Consider the following 22,840-nt stretch of genomic DNA (forward strand, 5'->3'; position numbering starts at 1 on the left):
AGCAATGCCCAGCGCTGAAAGGCTTCAGAAGCAGCACTAGTAGCGGCAGTCAGGGGACCTTTCAGCCAGGGGGGAGGACCAGATCTCACAGCTGGAGTGAGATCCCGAGTCACATGCAAATCCAACAAAACGACAAGTCTTAATGATTTTTGACCCCTGAGGGAGCGCAACATCTCTGACGCCCATCTGCTCGCAGCGCCGATCCACAGTAAGTGGTCAGAAAGAGCAAACCAAGCCCCAGCAGCAGCATAACACGGGATCCAGCCACAATGCCGACACCACAATGTCAACAGGTTGACATAGACATAATGGCGACATTTATAAATGTCAACATTTAACATTTCGACACCAGAGTGTTGACACATTAAATGTTTGTGTTATTTTTAGGGTTAGGCTTAGATATAAGGTTACAGTTAGGCTTAACTATGTAAAAAAAAAAACCCTTAAAAAACTGTATGTTCGACATTCTGGTGTCGACATGTTAACTGTCGACATGAATATTTCAATTATGTCAACATTTGTGTATGTCAACATATTGCTCGTCGATCTACTGTCCAATGTTGACATTCTGACTGCCGATTTTTCATACCGCACCCGAACCACACAGCCGGAATGAAGCATTTCCAGGTGGCGGAGTGGGGCTGTGGTGGGTGACTATGGGAGAGATGTCTCAAGCCTTCTAAAGAGTAGAGTGGACAAGTGGATAAGCTGCCCATAGCAACCAATCAGCTTGCACCTATCATGATATAAAATGTACTGGATAAATGCTAGCTAGAAGCTTATTGGTAAGTGTAACATCTTCACTTGGCCACTCTTTGGGTAGAAGTTACGAAGCAGCGGCTTCTATAAGCTTCCCGGCCGGTTGTAGGTACATATTTAAAACAGCACCTGATGTCAGTGTAAAGCCCGACGTGCTCTACACTGACTCCGAGTGCCGTTTAAAATATTCACCTGCAACCCGCCGCTAAGCCGCTGCTTCGTAAATTCTGCCCTAAAGGTTGCTTGATACATCTCCCCCTAAACCTCTTACTATGCAGTAGGTACTGGTGGTAATAGGAAATTACTATACCCAACGGCTGCTGACTCGGGTGGCATAGTAAGCCCAACCGGTGACACCAATATACAATACAAAGAACATTTTAACAGCCACTATGCAATAGAGAGACCATTCTAGTTACCACTACACAAAACAGAGAGCTATCTATTAACCAATATACAATACAGAGATCATTCTAGTCACAAATTACATATGTATATAAAATATGGAGTCACAAATTACTTATACAGTATACAGAATGGAGAAGATACTGGTGTCTGCTACATAGGGCAGAGATCACTCTAGTGACAGATATAAATTATAGAGAACACTCTAGTGACATACTGTATATTAAGGATTCTAATGACTGACATACAATACGCAAAGTACTCTAGGGAAAGATATAAATGAAAGAGAGCACTCTATTGACTTATAGAGAGCACTTTACTGACTGACATACAGGACACAAAGCACTCTAGTGACAGATATAAATTATAGAGAACACTCTAGTGACATACTGTATATTAAGGATTCTAATGACTGACATACAATACGCAAAGTACTCTAGGGAAAGATATAAATGAAAGAGAGCACTCTAGTGACTTATAGAGAGCACTTTACTGACTGACATACAATGTGCAGAGCATTTTAGACACTGAAATAAATTAGAGAGCACTCTAGTGACATAGAGCATTCTACTGACTGACATACAATACACAAAGCACTCTAGTGACATATTTAAAGTACAGTGAGCATTCTAGTGATATATAGATAGCACTTTAATGATTGCAATACAGATGTGTCCCCATACACTATTGCTGCAGTCGCGCCAAACATCCCTTCTCGATGATCCAGGTACCGTGCAACGCAGCTTGCGCTGAGCGTCTTTTTTGCTCAAATGTTCGTCATAGATGCAATCAGGTGCGACAACCACTTCATGACACTGCACTCATTAATTTGTTATGCAACACTTGCATACTAATAAATCTGTATATGAAGTGCTGCAATGCTGCGGGCACAGATTTCTTTCACGCCAAGTTCATATACAGATTCAGACTCAGTCGCACATAGATATATAAGTGTCGCACAGCACATTAACCAGTGCAGTCTTGTGAGCGGTTTGTTGCATCTCTTTGTGACCAAGACACACATTCAAGCGAAAAAGACGAGAGAAAGGCGCTACATTGCTCAGTGGGGCTCACTCACATCAGTCGTCTCGCGTCACACGGAGATTTGAGGCTCGGTGTATGAGGACACATCCGTAAATTACACAGAGCGCGGTAGTCTCTGTTACATAGTAGAGGAAACATTCTAGTGACAAATATACAATACAGAGATTTCTAGTGACAAATATACGATGCAGAGAGATTTCTAGTGATAAATATACAATGCAGAGGGATTTCTAGTGACAAATATACAATGCAGTACATTCTAGTGACTGATATACAGTGCAGTACATTCTAGTGACTGATATACAGTGCAGTACATTCTAGTGACTGATATACAATGCAGTACATTCTAGTGACTGATATACAATACAGTACATTCTAGTGACTGATATACAATTCAGTGCATTCTAGTGACTAATAGTGATACAGTATAAACATTATTTGCAATGTGCTGCATTATATGTTGTCATGATATAAATAAAGGTTAATAAATAAATTCTTTGTAGTGACAAGAGTGCAATACAGAGAATAAACAATGTACAATGCAGAGAATATTCTAGTGACAGTACATAGACCATTCTAGATAGTGAAATACAATACAAAGAGAATTCAATAATGTCTTCACAATGCAGGGAGAATGCTAGCGTTCAGCTGTGGCACTTCTAACGGGCAAGATGACAGCAGCTGCACTGAGAGGGTTATGGTGCTGCGCAATTTGTAATAGATGTCCGCACTATGCGCCTTTAGTATATTACTAAAATGTTTACTGTGCAGCAATGCCCAGCGCTGAAAGGCTTCAGAAGCAGCACTAGTAGCGGCAGTCAGGGGACCTTTCAGCCAGGGGGGAGGACCAGATCTCACAGCTGGAGTGAGATCCCGAGTCACATGCAAATCCAACAAAACGACAAGTCTTAATGATTTTTGACCCCTGAGGGAGCGCAACATCTCTGACGCCCATCTGCTCGCAGCGCCGATCCACAGTAAGTGGTCAGAAAGAGCAAACCAAGCCCCAGCAGCAGCATAACACGGGATCCAGCCACAATGCCGACACCACAATGTCAACAGGTTGACATAGACATAATGGCGACATTTATAAATGTCAACATTTAACATTTCGACACCAGAGTGTTGACACATTAAATGTTTGTGTTATTTTTAGGGTTAGGCTTAGATATAAGGTTACAGTTAGGCTTAACTATGTAAAAAAAAAAACCCTTAAAAAACTGTATGTTCGACATTCTGGTGTCGACATGTTAACTGTCGACATGAATATTTCAATTATGTCAACATTTGTGTATGTCAACATATTGCTCGTCGATCTACTGTCCAATGTTGACATTCTGACTGCCGATTTTTCATACCGCACCCGAACCACACAGCCGGAATGAAGCATTTCCAGGTGGCGGAGTGGGGCTGTGGTGGGTGACTATGGGAGAGATGTCTCAAGCCTTCTAAAGAGTAGAGTGGACAAGTGGATAAGCTGCCCATAGCAACCAATCAGCTTGCACCTATCATGATATAAAATGTACTGGATAAATGCTAGCTAGAAGCTTATTGGTAAGTGTAACATCTTCACTTGGCCACTCTTTGGGTAGAAGTTACGAAGCAGCGGCTTCTATAAGCTTCCCGGCCGGTTGTAGGTACATATTTAAAACAGCACCTGATTTCAGTGTAAAGCCCGACGTGCTCTACACTGACTCCGAGTGCCGTTTAAAATATTCACCTGCAACCTGCCGCTAAGCCGCTGCTTCGTAAATTCTGCCCTAAAGGTTGCTTGATACATCTCCCCCTAAACCTCTTACTATGCAGTAGGTACTGGTGGTAATAGGAAATTACTATACCCAACGGCTGCTGACTCGGGTGGCATAGTAAGCCCAACCGGTGACACCAATATACAATACAAAGAACATTTTAACAGCCACTATGCAATAGAGAGACCATTCTAGTTACCACTACACAAAACAGAGAGCTATCTATTAACCAATATACAATACAGAGATCATTCTAGTCACAAATTACATATGTATATAAAATATGGAGTCACAAATTACTTATACAGTATACAGAATGGAGAAGATACTGGTGTCTGCTACATAGGGCAGAGATCACTCTAGTGACAGATATAAATTATAGAGAACACTCTAGTGACATACTGTATATTAAGGATTCTAATGACTGACATACAATACGCAAAGTACTCTAGGGAAAGATATAAATGAAAGAGAGCACTCTATTGACTTATAGAGAGCACTTTACTGACTGACATACAGGACACAAAGCACTCTAGTGACAGATATAAATTATAGAGAACACTCTAGTGACATACTGTATATTAAGGATTCTAATGACTGACATACAATACGCAAAGTACTCTAGGGAAAGATATAAATGAAAGAGAGCACTCTAGTGACTTATAGAGAGCACTTTACTGACTGACATACAATGTGCAGAGCATTTTAGACACTGAAATAAATTAGAGAGCACTCTAGTGACATAGAGCATTCTACTGACTGACATACAATACACAAAGCACTCTAGTGACATATTTAAAGTACAGTGAGCATTCTAGTGATATATAGATAGCACTTTAATGATTGCAATACAGATGTGTCCCCATACACTATTGCTGCAGTCGCGCCAAACATCCCTTCTCGATGATCCAGGTACCGTGCAACGCAGCTTGCGCTGAGCGTCTTTTTTGCTCAAATGTTCGTCATAGATGCAATCAGGTGCGACAACCACTTCATGACACTGCACTCATTAATTTGTTATGCAACACTTGCATACTAATAAATCTGTATATGAAGTGCTGCAATGCTGCGGGCACAGATTTCTTTCACGCCAAGTTCATATACAGATTCAGACTCAGTCGCACATAGATATATAAGTGTCGCACAGCACATTAACCAGTGCAGTCTTGTGAGCGGTTTGTTGCATCTCTTTGTGACCAAGACACACATTCAAGCGAAAAAGACGAGAGAAAGGCGCTACATTGCTCAGTGGGGCTCACTCACATCAGACGTCTCGCGTCACACGGAGATTTGAGGCTCGGTGTATGAGGACACATCCGTAAATTACACAGAGCGCGGTAGTCTCTGTTACATAGTAGAGGAAACATTCTAGTGACAAATATACAATACAGAAATTTCTAGTGACAAATATACGATGCAGAGAGATTTCTAGTGATAAATATACAATGCAGAGGGATTTCTAGTGACAAATATACAATGCAGAGAGCTTTCTAGTGATAAATATACAATACAGAGAGCTTTCTAGTGACACATATACAATGCAGAGAGCTTTCTAGTGATAAATATACAATGCAGAGAGCTTTCTAGTGACTGCTATTCTAAGCACAATGCTCACTAGTGATGAGTATAAATCGCACACCTCAGATCTGTGTGTACCAGAGTGAGTGGGGCCTCACAGACCACCTCTAGGCGTATATCTGCCGGTATTGTCTATCACATTTAAATGATTGTGACAAAGTCCTTGTACTCCGTGACTTATTTAGGAATACATGAATCTCTGCACCCAGCAGGACGTTAGGAGAAACATTATGACTAATGGAGGGAGTGGTCTCGAAGTGGCCGTAGGACGGACTATAAAGTGACTTTTGTATACTTTTCGCCATCCCCATTTCCCACCACACCCGCAATGCCACAAAAGTGGGTGCAGAGTGATGTTTACACCCCTTCCCGCCTCTATTCCACTTGTACTGCCGTAAGGAAAGGTACGTGATGTGCACAATATGCGTGGACCTGCATTAGCGCATATGTGTGTGTTCTCTGTCTGAGTGGTGAAATCACTAGTCCTCACTACATAGACATAGAGCGTATGCCTGTTTATGCCGGTCTACTCCCCAGATCCTTCCAGGCTATTGGTAATGATGGTTCTAAGCACTCACCGCTCTTCTGTATTCCGTTACTTTTAGGATCCGAATGGCGGGAATTAAAGGACTGCAGGGAGTTGTCAGAAAAACAGTCAACGATGAACTTCAAGCCAACATCTGGGATCCGCAGCACATGGATAAAATCGTGCCCTCGCTGCTGTATAATCTACAACACATGGAAGAGACGGAGAGGTAATGCATTGTGGGGAAATAGATGGGCGTGGCATAACTATGCTCCTCCCACAGACAGTCCTTTGAGCCTTCTGATGTCCCGCCCCATTTCTGCTGCCTCTCCTGATTGGCATTGTGGAACTCCTGACTGGCACTGGCCTCCTGGTGTAACCCGTGCCCAGTTCCTCCCTGCAGCCTTCGGCCCTTTTTAGGGCTCTCACAAATTAATTTACTCTGCTGGCCTAACCCTGGTCCCAGCCACCCAGGTTCTACCTGATCACTGTGTTCTAACTCCCCACACCCCTCAGCCTGTGCTAACTGTGCCTGTGTTCCTGCCTGCGGCTCTGCCCTCTGTCCTGTGCTTGTCCAGCGTTGGCTACTATCTTTGTACCTGTTTGTTTCTTGCATCCGTAGCTCTGTCGGTTCGCCTGTGTTTCTGCACCTGTCTGCCTTGCCTGTCTCGTCCTTCTCCATTGTCCTGGGTGCAGCTATGACCTGGCAGCCACAGAGCACTGGAGGGCTTATCCTGATGGGGAAAGGGGCTGCCATAGGTGGAAGACCCTTGAGGTATGTCCTCAGGTCCCCAGGGCAGTACAGCTTGTTATATCTGCTATATTAGCCTCTGTCTGTTAGCACTTTGTAGGCCATCCCCCCATTATACTTGTTGGGCTCTCATCCTCGGCTCTTTTCTGACTGCCCACACTGATCTTGGTTATTACTTTGTTTCCAATCCTCCATTACCAGTACCTTCCTGATTGTCCCTCTTCCCTCCTTATGTCTTACCTGCCCACCCCTACCTGACCCTCTCCCTCCAGCACAGTCTTGTACAGCTTATGTATCAATCCCTACCTAACGTTCGACCCTCTGGCACAGCTTTGTACATCTTACCTGTCCACCCATACCTGACCCTCGCCTCTCCAGCACAGTCTTGTACAGCTTATGTATCACTCCCTACCTGACCATCGCCTTCGCCTCTGCAGCACAGCCATGTACAGCTTACCTATCCATCCCTAACTGACCCTCGCCTCTCCAGTACAGCCATGTACAGCACCCCTGTCCACCCCTACCTGACCCTAGCCTCTCCAGCACAGCCATGTACAGCTTACCTATCCATCCCTACCTGACCTTCTCCTCTCCAGCACAGCCATGTACAGATTACCTATCCATCCCTACCTGACCTTCTCCTCTCCAGCACAGCCATGTACAGCTTACCTATCCATCCCTACCTGACCCTCGCCTCTCCAGCACAGCCATGTACAGCTTACCTATCCACCCATACTTGACCCTCGCCTCTCCAGCACAGCCATGTACAGCTTACCTATCCACACATACCTGACCCTCGCCTCTCCAGCACAGCCATGTACAGCTTACCTATCCATCCCTACCTGACCCTCGCCTCTCCAGCACAGCCATGTACAGCTTACCTATCCATCCCTACCTGACCCTCGCCTCTCCAGCACAGCCATGTACAGCTTACCTATCCACCCATACCTGACCCTCGCCTCTCCAGCACAGCCATGTACAGCTTACCTATCCATCCCTACCTGACCCTCACCTCTCCAGCACAGCCATGTACAGCTTACCTATCCATCCCTACCTGACGCTCTACCCTCTGGCACAGTGCTATCCGTCTTACCTGTCCATCCCTACCTGACCCCAGCCTCCCCAGCACAGCCCTGTACAATTTACCTATCCATCTCTACCTGACGCTCGACACTTCGGCACAGCCATGTACATCTTACCTGTCCATCCCTACCTGACTCTCGCCCCTCTAGCACAATGCTGTCCATCTTACCTATCCTACCCTACCTAGCCCTTCCAACACAGCTGTGTACACATTACCTGTCCATCCCTACCTGACACTTGCTCCTCCTGCCCAGCTCTGTATTACTCGCCATACCTAACTGACCTTATCTTCTCCAGCACAGTGCTGCGTGTCTTACATGGCTGTCAGTAACTGACCCTAGCCCCTCCGGCACAGCTCTGTACATCTTACCTGTCCATCACTACCTGACCTGGCCTCTCTGTCACAGCTCTGTACATCTTACCTGTCCATCACTACCTGACCTGGCCTCTCTGTCACAGCTCTGTACATCTTACCTGTCCATCACTACCTGACCTGGCCTCTCTGTCACAGCTCTGTACATCTTACCTGTTCATCCCTACCTGACCTGGCCTCTCTGTCACAGCTCTGTACATCTTACCTGTCCATCACTACCTGACCTGGCCTCTCTGTCACAGCTCTGTACATCTTACCTGTTCATCCCTACCTGACCTGGCCTCTCTGTCACAGCTCTGTACATCTTACCTGTCCATCACTACCTGACCTGGCCTCTCTGTCACAGCTCTGTACATCTTACCTGTTCATCCCTACCTGACCTGGCCCCTCTGTCACAGCTCAGTACATCTTACCTGTCCATCACTACCTGACCTGGCCTCTCTGTCACAGCTCTGTACATCTTACCTGTCCATCACTACCTGACCTGGCCTCTCTGTCACAGCTCTGTACATCTTACCTGTCCATCACTACCTGACTTGGCCTCTCTGTCACAGCTCTGTACATCTTACCTGTCCATCACTACCTGACCTGGCCTCTCTGTCACAGCTCTGTACATCTTACCTGTTCATCCCTACCTGACCTGGCCTCTCTGTCACAGCTCTGTACATCTTACCTGTCCATCACTACCTGACCTGGCCTCTCTGTCACAGTTCTGTACATCTTACCTGTTCATCCCTGCCTGACCTGGCCTCTCTGTCACAGCTCTGTACATCTTACCTGTCCATCACTACCTGACCTGGCCTCTCTGTCACAGCTCTGTACATCTTACCTGTTCATCTCTACCTGACCTGGCCTCTCTGTCACAGCTCTGTACATCTTACCTGTCCATCCTCTACCTGACCTGGCCTCTCTGTCACAGCTCTGTACATCTTAGCTGTCCATCACTACCTGACCTGGCCCCTCTGTCACAGCTCTGTACATCTTACCTGTCCATCCCTACCTGACCTGGCCTCTCTGTCACAGTTCTGTACATCTTACCTGTCCATCACTACCTGACCTGGCCTCTCTGTCACAGCTCTGTACATCTTACCTGTTCATCTCTACCTGACCTGGCCTCTCTGTCACAGCTCTGTACATCTTACCTGTCCATCCCTACCTGACCTGGCCCCTCTGTCACAGCTCTGTACATCTTACCTGTCCATCACTACCTGACCTGGCCCCTCTGTCACAGCTCTGTACATCTTACCTGTTCATCCCTACCTGACCTGGCCTCTCTGTCACAGCTCTGTACATCTTACCTGTCCATCCTCTACCTGAACTGGCCCCTCTGTCACAGCTCTGTACATCTTACCTGTCCATCCCTACCTGACCTGACCCCTCTGTCACAGCTCTGTACATCTTACCTGTCCATCCTCTACCTGACCTGGCCTCTCTGTCACAGCTCTGTACATCTTACCTGTCCATCACTACCTGACCTGGCCCCTCTGTCACAGCTCTGTACATCTTACCTGTTCATCTCTACCTGACCTGGCCCCTCTGTCACAGCTCTGTACATCTTACCTGTTCATCCCTACCTGACCTGGCCCCTCTGTCACAGCTCTGTACATCTTACCTGTCCATCACTACCTGACCTGGCCCCTCTGTCACAGCTCTGTACATCTTACCTGTTCATCCCTACCTGACCTGGCCTTTCTGTCACAGCTCTGTACATCTTACCTGTTCATCCCTACCTGACCTGGCCCCTCTGTCACAGCTCTGTACATCTTACCTGTCCATCCCTACCTGACCTGGCCCCTCTGTCACAGCTCTGTACATCTTACCTGTCCATCCCTACCTGACTTGGCCTCTCTGTGACAGCTCTGTACATCTTACCTGTCCATCACTACCTGACCTGGCCTCTCTGTCACAGCTCTGTACATCTTACCTGTCCATCCCTACCTGACCTGGCCTCTCTGTGACAGCTCTGTACATCTTACCTGTTCATCCCTACCTGACCTGGCCCCTCTGTCACAGCTCTGTACATCTTACCTGTCCATCCCTACCTGACCTGGCCCCTCTGTCACAGCTCTGAACATCTTACCTGTCCATCCCTACCTGACTTGGCCTCTCTGTCACAGCTCTGTACATCTTACCTGTCCATCACTACCTGACCTGGCCTCTCTGTCACAGCTCTGTACATCTTACCTGTCCATCACTACCTGACCTGGCCCCTCTGTCACAGCTCTGTACATCTTACCCGTTCATCCCTACCTGACCTGGCCTCTCTGTCACAGCTCTGTACATCTTACCTGTCCATCCCTACCTGACCTGGCCCCTCTGTCACAGCTCTGTACATCTTACCTGTTCATTCCTACCTGACCTGGCCCCTCTGTCACAGCTCTGTACATCTTACCTGTTCATTCCTACCTGACCTGGCCCCTCTGTCACAGCTCTGTACATCTTACCTGTCCATCTCTACCTGACCTGGCCCCTCTGTCACAGCTCTGTACATCTTACCTGTCCATCCCTACCTGACCTGGCCCCTCTGTCACAGCTCTGTACATCTTACCTGTCCATCCCTACCTGACCTGGCCCCTCTGTCACAGCTCTGTACATCTTACCTGTCCATCACTACCTGACCTGGCCTCTCTGTCACAGTTCTGTACATCTTACCTGTCCATCACTACCTGACCTGGCCTCTCTGTCACAGCTCTGTACATCTTACCTGTCCATCACTACCTGACCTGGCCTCTCTGTCACAGCTCTGTACATCTTACCTGTCCATCCCTACCTGACCTGGCCTCTCTGTCACAGCTCTGTACATCTTACCTGTTCATCTCTACCTGACCTGGCCTCTCTGTCACAGCTCTGTACATCTTACCTGTCCATCACTACCTGACCTGGCCTCTCTGTCACAGCTCTGTACATCTTACCTGTCCATCCCTACCTGACCTGGCCTCTCTGTCACAGCTCTGTACATCTTACCTGTTCATCCCTACCTGACCTGGCCTCTCTGTCACAGCTCTGTACATCTTACCTGTCCATCCCTACCTGACCTGGCCTCTCTGTCACAGTTCTGTACATCTTACCTGTTCATCCCTGCCTGACCTGGCCTCTCTGTCACAGCTCTGTACATCTTACCTGTCCATCACTACCTGACCTGGCCTCTCTGTCACAGCTCTGTACATCTTACCTGTTCATCTCTACCTGACCTGGCCTCTCTGTCACAGCTCTGTACATCTTACCTGTCCATCCTCTACCTGACCTGGCCTCTCTGTCACAGCTCTGTACATCTTAGCTGTCCATCACTACCTGACCTGGCCCCTCTGTCACAGCTCTGTACATCTTACCTGTCCATCCTCTACCTGACCTGGCCTCTCTGTCACAGCTCTGTACATCTTACCTGTCCATCACTACCTGACCTGGCCCCTCTGTCACAGCTCTGTACATCTTAACTGTTCATCTCTACCTGACCTGGCCCCTCTGTCACAGCTCTGTACATCTTACCTGTTCATCCCTACCTGACCTGGCCCCTCTGTCACAGCTCTGTACATCTTACCTGTCCATCACTACCTGACCTGGCCCCTCTGTCACAGCTCTGTACATCTTACCTGTTCATCCCTACCTGACCTGGCCTTTCTGTCACAGCTCTGTACATCTTACCTGTTCATCCCTACCTGACCTGGCCCCTCTGTCACAGCTCTGTACATCTTACCTGTCCATCCCTACCTGACCTGGCCCCTCTGTCACAGCTCTGTACATCTTACCTGTCCATCCCTACCTGACTTGGCCTCTCTGTGACAGCTCTGTACATCTTACCTGTCCATCACTACCTGACCTGGCCTCTCTGTCACAGCTCTGTACATCTTACCTGTCCATCCCTACCTGACCTGGCCTCTCTGTCACAGCTCTGTACATCTTACCTGTTCATCCCTACCTGACCTGGCCCCTCTGTCACAGCTCTGTACATCTTACCTGTCCATCCCTACCTGACCTGGCCCCTCTGTCACAGCTCTGTACATCTTACCTGTCCATCCCTACCTGACTTGGCCTCTCTGTCACAGCTCTGTACATCTTACCTGTCCATCACTACCTGACCTGGCCTCTCTGTCACAGCTCTGTACATCTTACCTGTCCATCCCTACCTGACCTGACCCCTCTGTCACAGCTCTGTACATCTTACCTGTTCATCCCTACCTGACCTGGCCCCTCTGTCACAGCTCTGTACATCTTACCTGTCCATCCCTACCTGACCTGGCCCCTCTGTCACAGCTCTGTACATCTTACCTGTTCATCCCTACCTGACCTGGCCTCTGTGTCACAGCTCTGTACATCTTACCTGTTCATCCCTACCTGACCTGGCCCCTCTGTCACAGCTCTGTACATCTTACCTGTTCATCCCTACCTGACCTGGCCCCTCTGTCACAGCTCTGTACATCTTACCTGTCCATCCCTACCTGACCTGGCCTCTCTGTCACAGCTCAGTACATCTTACCTGTCCATCCCTACCTGACCTGGCCTCTCTGTCACAGCTCAGTACATCTTACCTGTCCATCCCTACCTGACCTGGCCCCTCTGTCACAGCTCTGTACATCTTACCTGTCCATCACTACCTGACCTGGCCCCTCTGTCACAGCTCTGTACATCTTACCTGTCCATCACTACCTGACCTGGCCCCTCTGTCACAGCTCTGTACATCTTACCTGTCCATCCCTACCTGACCTGGCCTCTCTGTCACAGCTCTGTACATCTTACCTGTTCATCCCTACCAGACCCTAGCCCCTCCAGCGCAGATCTGTATGTCTTACCTGTCCATCCCTACCTGACCCTATCCTCTCCGGTACAGTGCTTTTCGTCTTACCTTAATGTTCGTGCTTCACCCTAGTCCCTCCGACACAGCTGTGTACGTCTTCCCTGTCCATCCCTTCCTGACCCTTTGCCCCTTCAGCCCAGCTCTGTACGTCTTACCTGTCCATCCCTACCTGACCCTCACCCCTCCAGCACAGTTCTCCAGTCCGCTAAAAGTGACAGAGTAGAGTAACTTATAAATCAGAACAAAGAGAGACCAACTGTGCAATAGGTTATAAATATGTGTACGTGTCACTTGTCAATTGCATGAATGAATGTGTGTAACCTCTGCCTAGCTGTAACTTTTTAGTCCTTCTCTATTAAACCACTGTGGCCTTGGTATAGATGTCTAACTGCTAATGCAGCCCATCGCATAAGCTATTAATCTAATGCAACAACTCCACTTAACTTTATAATAGGTGCTACTAACTTATAGATGGTAAATGCGCACAGCAGCGACTGAGGGCCTGATGCACGTAATGCCGAATTTTTTTTGCCAATGTTGGCCAAAGTTCTTTGTACTGCATTTGCCACAATGGATTAAAGATGGCAGTCATAGTGAGGATTTTGGACGCTGAAAGGTGGACAGCGTTTGTGGGAGATGGTGCTACCAATTTGCGACCAATGGTGTATCTTTGTACTGAAGCGGCGGAGGGCGTCTCTGTACAAACTACAGCGGCTGCAGCATTAGTGTAATTTCTCAGTACCCGACGACATTGGCGTCCATCACTGATTTAGACCCGACTGTGTGATATTTTGGCTTAACTGCACGTTGGGGGGCAAGGCATTAAAATTACTTTTTGCGTAAATGGCCCTATGACCCTCCTGGGGGGGGGAATACCTCCGTGTTTGCATGTCCTGTTCCCCTTTATACTAATTTCACTATCAAGTTTACACATCAGGCACAGTGAATTTGTGCTCGGCCAGTCACAGCGCAGGCAAACGTAGCATCGCCTTCTAACCGCCAACTAATGCGCATTGTGCACATGGCTCCGTATAACCCCCATCTGATGCTGCGCAATTGATTCTAAAGGTGGAAGTTTATCATATATTCTAAAGAGGGCAATTGGTGTTGCCTATAGCAACAAATCAGCTTCTACTGTAGATATCATTTTATAGCTTGTACTAGATAAATGGTAGCTACAATGTGATTGGTTGATATGATCAGCACCTTAACTTGTCCTCTGTAGACGGTTTGATAAATCTCCCCCATAAGCTTCGCTTCGGAGCCGCATCTCACCAGTGTTAATATAAGCACTTTTAATCTTTTTTTGCAGCAAAATTAAGTATATTATAATTATGTCACTGGGAATTTTTATGCCTTTACCATGTCTCTTGCACTTTATGCAGGTTGCGTTTACCAAAATAATTACAGAAATGTTTTTGGCCTACACTGAACCACGTGAAGGTAGAGGCAAAAGCAGGTTTATTTGAGACACACGGTTCCTACAGAGCCAAGTTTATTCAATAGGCAAAAATATTATGGCACAACGTGGCACATTTTCTCCGCACCGGACGGGCGCTATGCACTATCTTTCTCAAACCAACCAGCTCCATCTGCAGTCAAAATAAAGGCTAATACAAAATAATCAAATGGAAAAGAGGCTTGGTGTTAGGGTGCCCTCTAGGGGTCAGCGTGAGCCTCTGCATGACGAGTTTTTTTGCCCCTTTCAGCCGATCGCCATCTCCATTGCAAAGCACAGAGAAAGAGCAGGAGAACCCGGCAGAGCTCGCTGAGAGGTGTCTGAGAGAGCTGCTGGGGAGGGCCGCCTACGGGAACATCAAGAACGCCATTAAGCCGGTCCTCATGTAAGTCACCTGCCAGGCGCACGTGAGAAAATCCTGTTATCCTGTTGTGTAATCATAAAAATGATAAAAAGGGATGAAATGAAGGTGATCGTTACATTGTGTGTTAGGGTCACAGGTAAAATAAAAAGGACTCAGATAAATGAAACGCACCAATGCTGCGTTATGACGCGTTCCGTTTAATTTGTAGGAAGAAAACTGTGGAATTTTAGAAAAGCCCCTGAGATTTCGTCAATTTAGCCGCACAATATAAAGCGACAGTTTCTATGAAGACAAAACCAACTTGATTTTTCCTTTAAAAAAAAAAAAAAAGAGCCGCTTTAAATCTTGCAACGAAATGGCTGAAATGTCTGCACTTTCCACATCCCGAAGGCTGTTACATCTGGCCCGTAGTCTCCAATGAAATGTAATATCACATGACAGCTGACTTAAACAATTTATTTAATGCTGGTGCCTCGGAGATGTCGCTGATTCCTGATGGATTAAAAGGATGTATTATCGTAGGCAATGGGCCAACCAGCAATATAGCAGCTGGCGCAGTTTAACATTACTACACAAATCTCTGTGGTTGGCGTTATTACCCATCGTGCCGCTCATCCCAGTGTGTTCTGTGTCTTCAGGCATCTTGATAACCATTCCCTGTGGGAGCCTAAGATCTTCGCTGTGCGATGCTTCAAGATCATCATGTACTCAATACAGGTGGGACTGTCTGAGCTATATGTATAGCCCTGTCTGTACACAGGAGTGGGACTGTCTGAGCTATATGTATAGCCCTGTCTGTACACAGGAGTGGGGCTGTCTGAGCTATATGTATAGCCCTGTCTGTACACAGGAGTGGGACTGTCTGAGCTGTATGTATAGTCCTGTCTGTACACAGGAGTGGGACTGTCTGAGCTGTATGTATAGCCCTGTCTGTACACAGGAGTGGGACTGTCTGAGCTGTATGTATAGCCCTGTCTGTACACAGGAGTGGGGCTGTCTGAGCTGTATGTATAGCCCTGTCTGTACACAGTAGTGGGACTGTCTGCGCTGTATGTATAGCCCTGTCTGTACACAGGAGTGGGGCTGTCTGAGCTGTATGTATAGCCCTGTCTGTACACAGTAGTGGGACTGTCTGCGCTGTATGTATAGCCCTGTCTGTACACAGGAGTGGGACTGTCTGAGCTGTATATATAGCCCTGTCTGTATACAGGAGTGGGACTGTCTGAGCTATATGTATAGCCCTGTCTGTACACAGGAGTGGGACTGTCTGAGCTGTATGTATAGCCCTGTCTGTACACAGGAGTGGGACTGTCTGCGCTGTAGGTATAGCCCTGTCTGTACACAGGAGTGGGACTGTCTGAGCTGTATATATAGCCCTGTCTGTATACAGGAGTGGGACTGTCTGAGCTATATGTATAGCCCTGTCTGTACACAGGAGTGGGACTGTCTGAGCTGTATGTATAGCCCTGTCTGTACACAGGAGTGGGACTGTCTGAGCTGTATATATAGTCCTGTCTGTACACAGGAGTGGGACTGTCTGAGCTGTATGTATAGCCCTGTCTGTACACAGGAGTGGGACTGTCTGCGCTGTATGTATAGCCCTGTCTGTACACAGGAGTGGGACTGTCTGAGCTGTATGTATAGCCCTGTCTGTACACAGGAGTGGGACTGTCTGAGCTGTATATATAGCCCTGTCTGTACACAGGAGTGGGACTGTCTGAGCTGTATATATGCTCCTGTCTGTACGCAGGAGTGGGGCTGTCTGAGCTGTATGTATAGCCCTGTCTGTACGCAGGAGTGGGGCTGTCTGAGCTGTATGTATAGCCCTGTCTATATACAGGAGTGGGACTGTCTGAGCTGTATGTATAGTCCTGTCTGTACACAGGAGTGGGACTGTCTGAGCTGTATGTATAGCCCAGTCTGTACACAGGAGTGGGACTGTCTGAGCTGTATGTATAGCCCTGTCTGTACACAGGAGTGGGGCTGTCTGAGCTGTATGCATAGCCCTGTCTATATACAGGAGTGGGACTGTCTGAGCTGTATATATAGCCCTGTGTGTACACAGGAGTGGGACTGTCTGAGCTGTATGTATAGTCCTGTCTGTACACAGGAGTAGGGCTGTCTGAGCTGTATGTATAGCCCTGTCTGTACACAGGAGTGGGACTGTCTAAGCTGTATGTATAGCACTGTCTGTACACAAGAGAGGGGCTGTCTGAGCTGTATATATAGCCCTGTCTGTACACAGGAGTGGGGCTGTCTGAGCTGTATGCATAGCCCTGTCTGTACACAGGAGTGGGACTGTCTGAGCTGTATGTATAGCCCTGTCTGTACACAGGAGTGGGACTGTCTGAGCTGTATGTATAGCCCTGTCTGTACACAGGAGTGGGACTGTCTGCGCTGTATGTATAGCCCTGTCTGTAAACAGGAGTGGGACTGTCTGAGCTGTATATATAGCCCTGTCTGTATACAGGAGTGGGACTGTCTGAGCTATATGTATAGCCCTGTCTGTACACAGAAGTGGGACTGTCTGAGCTGTATGTATAGCCCTGTCTGTACACAGGAGTGGGACTGTCTGAGCTGTATATATAGTCCTGTCTGTACACAGGAGTGGGACTGTCTGAGCTGTATGTATAGCCCTGTCTGTACACAGGAGTGGGACTGTCTGCGCTGTATGTATAGCCCTGTCTGTACACAGGAGTGGGACTGTCTGAGCTGTATGTATAGCCCTGTCTGTACACAGGAGTGGGACTGTCTGAGCTGTATATATGCTCCTGTCTGTACGCAGGAGTGGGGCTGTCTGAGCTGTATGTATAGCCCTGTCTGTACGCAGGAGTGGGGCTGTCTGAGCTGTATGTATAGCCCTGTCTATATACAGGAGTGGGACTGTCTGAGCTGTATGTATAGTCCTGTCTGTACACAGGAGTGGTACTGTCTGAGCTGTATGTATAGCCCAGTCTGTACACAGGAGTGGGACTGTCTGAGCTGTATGTATAGCCCTGTCTGTACACAGGAGTGGGGCTGTCTGAGCTGTATGCATAGCCCTGTCTATATACAGGAGTGGGACTGTCTGAGCTGTATATATAGCCCTGTCTGTACACAGGAGTGGGACTGTCTGAGCTGTATGTATAGCCCTGTCTGTACACAGGAGTGGGACTGTCTAAGCTGTATGTATAGCACTGTCTGTACACAAGAGAGGGGCTGTCTGAGCTGTATATATAGCCCTGTCTGTACACAGGAGTGGGGCTGTCTGAGCTGTATGCATAGCCCTGTCTGTACACAGGAGTGGGACTGTCTGAGCTGTATGTATAGCCCTGTCTGTACACAGGAGTGGGACTGTCTGAGCTGTATATATAGCCCTGTCTGTACACAGGAGTGGGGCTGTCTGAGCTGTATGCATAGCCCTGTCTATATACAGGAGTGGGACTGTCTGAGCTGTATATATAGCCCTGTCTGTACACAGGAGTGGGACTGTCTGAGCTGTATGTATAGTCCTGTCTGTACACAGGAGTAGGGCTGTCTGAGCTGTATGTATAGCCCTGTCTGTACACAGGAGTGGGACTGTCTGAGCTGTATGTATAGCCCTGTCTATATACTTGAGTGGGGCTGTCTGAGCTGTATGTATAGCCCTGTCTGTACGCAGGAGTGGGACTGTCTGAGCTGTATGTATAGCCCTGTCTGTACACAGGAGTAGGGCTGTCTGAGCTGTATGTATAGCCCTGTCTGTACACAGGAGTGGGACTGTCTGAGCTGTATGTATAGCCCTGTCTATATACTTGAGTGGGGCTGTCTGAGCTGTATGTATAGCCCTGTCTGTACGCAGGAGTGGGGCTGTCTGAGCTGTATGTATAGTCCTGTCTGTACGCAGGAGTGGGACTGTCTGAGCTGTATGTATAGCCCTGTCTGTACACAGGAGTGGGACTGTCTGAGCTGTATGTATAGCCCTGTCTGTACACAGGTGTGGGACTGTCTGAGCTGTATGTATAGCCCTGTCTGTACACAGGAGTGGGACTGTCTGAGCTGTATATATAGTCCTGTCTGTACACAGGAGTGGGACTGTCTGAGCTGTATGTATAGCCCTGTCTGTACACAGGAGTGGGACTGTCTGCGCTGTATGTATAGCCCTGTCTGTACACAGGAGTGGGACTGTCTGAGCTGTATGTATAGCCCTGTCTGTACACAGGAGTGGGACTGTCTGAGCTGTATGTATAGCCCTGTCTGTACACAGGAGTGGGACTGTCTGAGCTGTATATATACTCCTGTCTGTACGCAGGAGTGGGGCTGTCTGAGCTGTATGTATAGCCCTGTCTGTACACAGGAGTGGGACTGTCTGAGCTGTATGTATAGCCCTGTCTGTACACAGGAGTGGGACTGTCTGAGCTGTATGTATAGCCCTGTCTGTACGCAGGAGTGGGACTGTCTGAGCTGTATGTTTAGGCCTATCTCTACACAGGAGTAGGGCTGTCTGAGCTGTATGTATACTCCTGTCTGTACGCAGGAGTGGGGCTGTCTGAGCTGTATGTATAGCCCTGTCTGTACACAGGAGTGGGACTGTCTGAGCTGTATGTATAGCCCTGTCTGTACACAGGAGTGGGACTGTCTGAGCTGTATGTATAGTCCTGTCTGTACACAGGAGTGGGGCTGTCTGAGCTGTATGTATAGTCCTGTCTGTACACAAGAGTGGGACTGTCTGAGCTGTATGCATAGCCCTGTCTGTACACAGGAGTGGGACTGTCTGAGCTGTATATATGCTCCTGTCTGTACGCAGGAGTGGGGCTGTCTGAGCTGTATGTATAGCCCTGTCTGTACGCAGGAGTGGGGCTGTCTGAGCTGTATGTATAGCCCTGTCTATATACAGGAGTGGGGCTGTCTGAGCTGTATGTATAGCCCTGTCTGTACACAGGAGTGGGACTGTCTGAGCTGTATGTATAGCCCTGTCTGTACACAAGAGTGGGACTGTCTGAGCTGTATGTATAGCACTCTCTGTATACAGGAGTGGGGCTGTCTGAGCTGTATGTATAGCCCTGTTTGTACACAAGAGTGGGACTGTCTAAGCTGTATGTATAGCACTGTCTGTACACAAGAGAGGGGCTGTCTGAGCTGTATATATAGCCCTGTCTGTACACAGGAGTGGGGCTGTCTGAGCTGTATGCATAGCCCTGTCTATATACAGGAGTGGGACTGTCTGAGCTGTATGTATAGCCCTGTCTGTACACAGGAGTGGGACTGTCTGAGCTGTATGTATAGCCCTGTCTGTACGCAGGAGTGGGGCTGTCTGAGCTGTATGTATAGCCCTGTCTATATACAGGAGTGGGACTCTCTGAGCTGTATGTATAGCCCTGTCTATATACAGGAGTGGGCCTGTCTGAGCTGTATGTATAGCCCTGTCTGTACACAGGAGTGGGACTGTCTGAGCTGTATGTATAGCCCTGTCTGTACACAGGAGTGGGGCTGTCTGAGCTGTATGTATAGCCCTGTCTGTACACAGGAGTGGGACTGTCTGAGCTGTATGTATAGTCCTGTCTGTACACAGGAGTGGGACTGTCTGAGCTGTATGTATAGCCCTGTCTGTACACAGGAGTGGGACTGTCTGAGCTGTATGTATAGCACTGTCTGTACACAGGAGTGGGACTGTCTGAGGTGTATGTTTAGCCCTGTCTGTACGCAGGAGTGGGGCTGTCTGAGCTGTATGTATAGCCCTGTCTATTTACAGGAGTGGGACTGTCTGAGCTGTATGTATAGCCCTGTCTATATACAGGAGTGGGACTGTCTGAGCTGTATGTATAGTCCTGTCTATATACAGGAGTGGGGCTGTCTGAGCTGTATGTATAGTCCTGTCTGTACGCAGGAGTGGGGCTGTCTGAGCTGTATGTATAGCCCTGTCTGTACACAGGAGTGGGGCTGTCTGTGCTGTATGTATGGCCCTGTCTGTACACAGGAGTGGGACTGTCTGAGCTGTATGTATAGCCCTGTCTACACAGGAGTGGGACTGTCTGAGCTGTATGTATAGCCCTATCTGTACACAGGAGTGGGACTGTCTGAGCTGTATGTATAGCCCTGTCTGTACACAGGAGTGGGGCTGTCTGAGCTGTATGTATAGCCCTGTCTGTACACAGGAGTGGGGCTGTCTGAGCTGTATGTATAGCCCTGTCTATACACAGGAGTGGGACTGTCTGAGCTGTATGTATAGCCCTGTCTGTACGCTGGAGTGGGACTGTCTGAGCTGTATGTATAGCCCTGTCTGTACACAGGAGTGGGGCTGTCTGAGCTGTATGTATAGCCCTGTCTGTACACAGGAGTGGGACTGTCTGAGCTGTATGTATAGCCCTGTCTGTACACAGGAATGGGACTGTCTGAGCTGTATGTATAGCCCTGTCTGTACGCAGGAGTGGGACTGTCTGAGCTGTATGTATAGCCCTGTCTGTACACAGGAGTAGGGCTGTCTGAGCTGTATGTATAGCCCTGTCTGTACACAGGAGTGGGACTGTCTGCGCTGTATGTATAGCCCTGTCTGTACACAGGAGTGGGACTGTCTGAGCTGTATGTATAGCCCTGTCTGTACACAGGAGTGGGACTGTCTGAGCTGTATGTATAGCCCTGTCTGTACACAGGAGTGGGACTGTCTGAGCTGTATATATACTCCTGTCTGTACGCAGGAGTGGGGCTGTCTGAGCTGTATGTATAGCCCTGTCTGTACACAGGAGTGGGACTGTCTGAGCTGTATGTATAGCCCTGTCTGTACACAGGAGTGGGACTGTCTGAGCTGTATGTATAGCCCTGTCTGTACGCAGGAGTGGGACTGTCTGAGCTGTATGTTTAGGCCTATCTCTACACAGGAGTAGGGCTGTCTGAGCTGTATGTATACTCCTGTCTGTACGCAGGAGTGGGGCTGTCTGAGCTGTATGTATAGCCCTGTCTGTACACAGGAGTGGGACTGTCTGAGCTGTATGTATAGCCCTGTCTGTACACAGGAGTGGGACTGTCTGAGCTGTATGTATAGTCCTGTCTGTACACAGGAGTGGGGCTGTCTGAGCTGTATGTATAGTCCTGTCTGTACACAAGAGTGGGACTGTCTGAGCTGTATGCATAGCCCTGTCTGTACACAGGAGTGGGACTGTCTGAGCTGTATATATGCTCCTGTCTGTACGCAGGAGTGGGGCTGTCTGAGCTGTATGTAGAGCCCTGTCTGTACGCAGGAGTGGGGCTGTCTGAGCTGTATGTATAGCCCTGTCTATATACAGGAGTGGGGCTGTCTGAGCTGTATGTATAGCCCTGTCTGTACACAGGAGTGGGACTGTCTGAGCTGTATGTATAGCCCTGTCTGTACACAAGAGTGGGACGGTCTGAGCTGTATGTATAGCACTCTCTGTATACAGGAGTGGGGCTGTCTGAGCTGTATGTATAGCCCTGTTTGTACACAAGAGTGGGACTGTCTAAGCTGTATGTATAGCACTGTCTGTACACAAGAGAGGGGCTGTCTGAGCTGTATATATAGCCCTGTCTGTACACAGGAGTGGGGCTGTCTGAGCTGTATGCATAGCCCTGTCTATATACAGGAGTGGGACTGTCTGAGCTGTATGTATAGCCCTGTCTGTACACAGGAGTGGGACTGTCTGAGCTGTATGTATAGCCCTGTCTGTACACAGGAGTGGGACTGTCTGAGCTGTATATATAGCCCTTACTATATACAGGAGTGGGACTGTCTGAGCTGTATATATACTCCTGTCTGTACGCAGGAGTGGGGCTGTCTGAGCTGTATGTATAGCCCTGTCTGTACACAGGAGTGGGGCTGTCTGAGCTGTATGTATAGCCCTGTCTGTACACAGGAGTGGGGCTGTCTGAGCTGTATGTATAGCCCTGTCTATACACAGGAGTGGGACTGTCTGAGCTGTATGTATAGCCCTGTCTGTACGCTGGAGTGGGACTGTCTGAGCTGTATGTATAGCCCTGTCTGTACACAG

At 48.2% G+C, this 22,840-nt stretch overlaps 1 protein-coding gene across 4 annotated transcripts in view; it reads left to right on the forward strand.

The window, feature by feature from the left end:
• EFR3B (EFR3 homolog B) overlaps nt 1-22,840 on the forward strand; it is a 361,584-nt gene that overhangs the window by 183,505 nt on the left and 155,239 nt on the right. For 2 of the 4 annotated variants that reach the window (XM_088447581.1, XM_088447582.1), the window contains 4 exons: nt 6,140-6,289; nt 6,683-6,835; nt 14,769-14,903; nt 15,521-15,599. In XM_088447581.1, the coding sequence (XP_088303707.1) occupies nt 6,140-6,289; nt 6,683-6,835; nt 14,769-14,903; nt 15,521-15,599 (517 nt within the window). The remainder of the gene's footprint in view (nt 1-6,139; nt 6,290-6,682; nt 6,836-14,768; nt 14,904-15,520; nt 15,600-22,840) is intronic. The other 2 variants (XM_088447583.1, XM_088447584.1) reach the window with 1 other exon arrangement.

This window comes from Taudactylus pleione, unplaced genomic scaffold, assembly GCF_031769625.1.
Source record: "Taudactylus pleione unplaced genomic scaffold, aTauple2 ptg000434l, whole genome shotgun sequence".
Taxonomy (NCBI): Eukaryota; Metazoa; Chordata; class Amphibia; order Anura; family Myobatrachidae; genus Taudactylus; species Taudactylus pleione.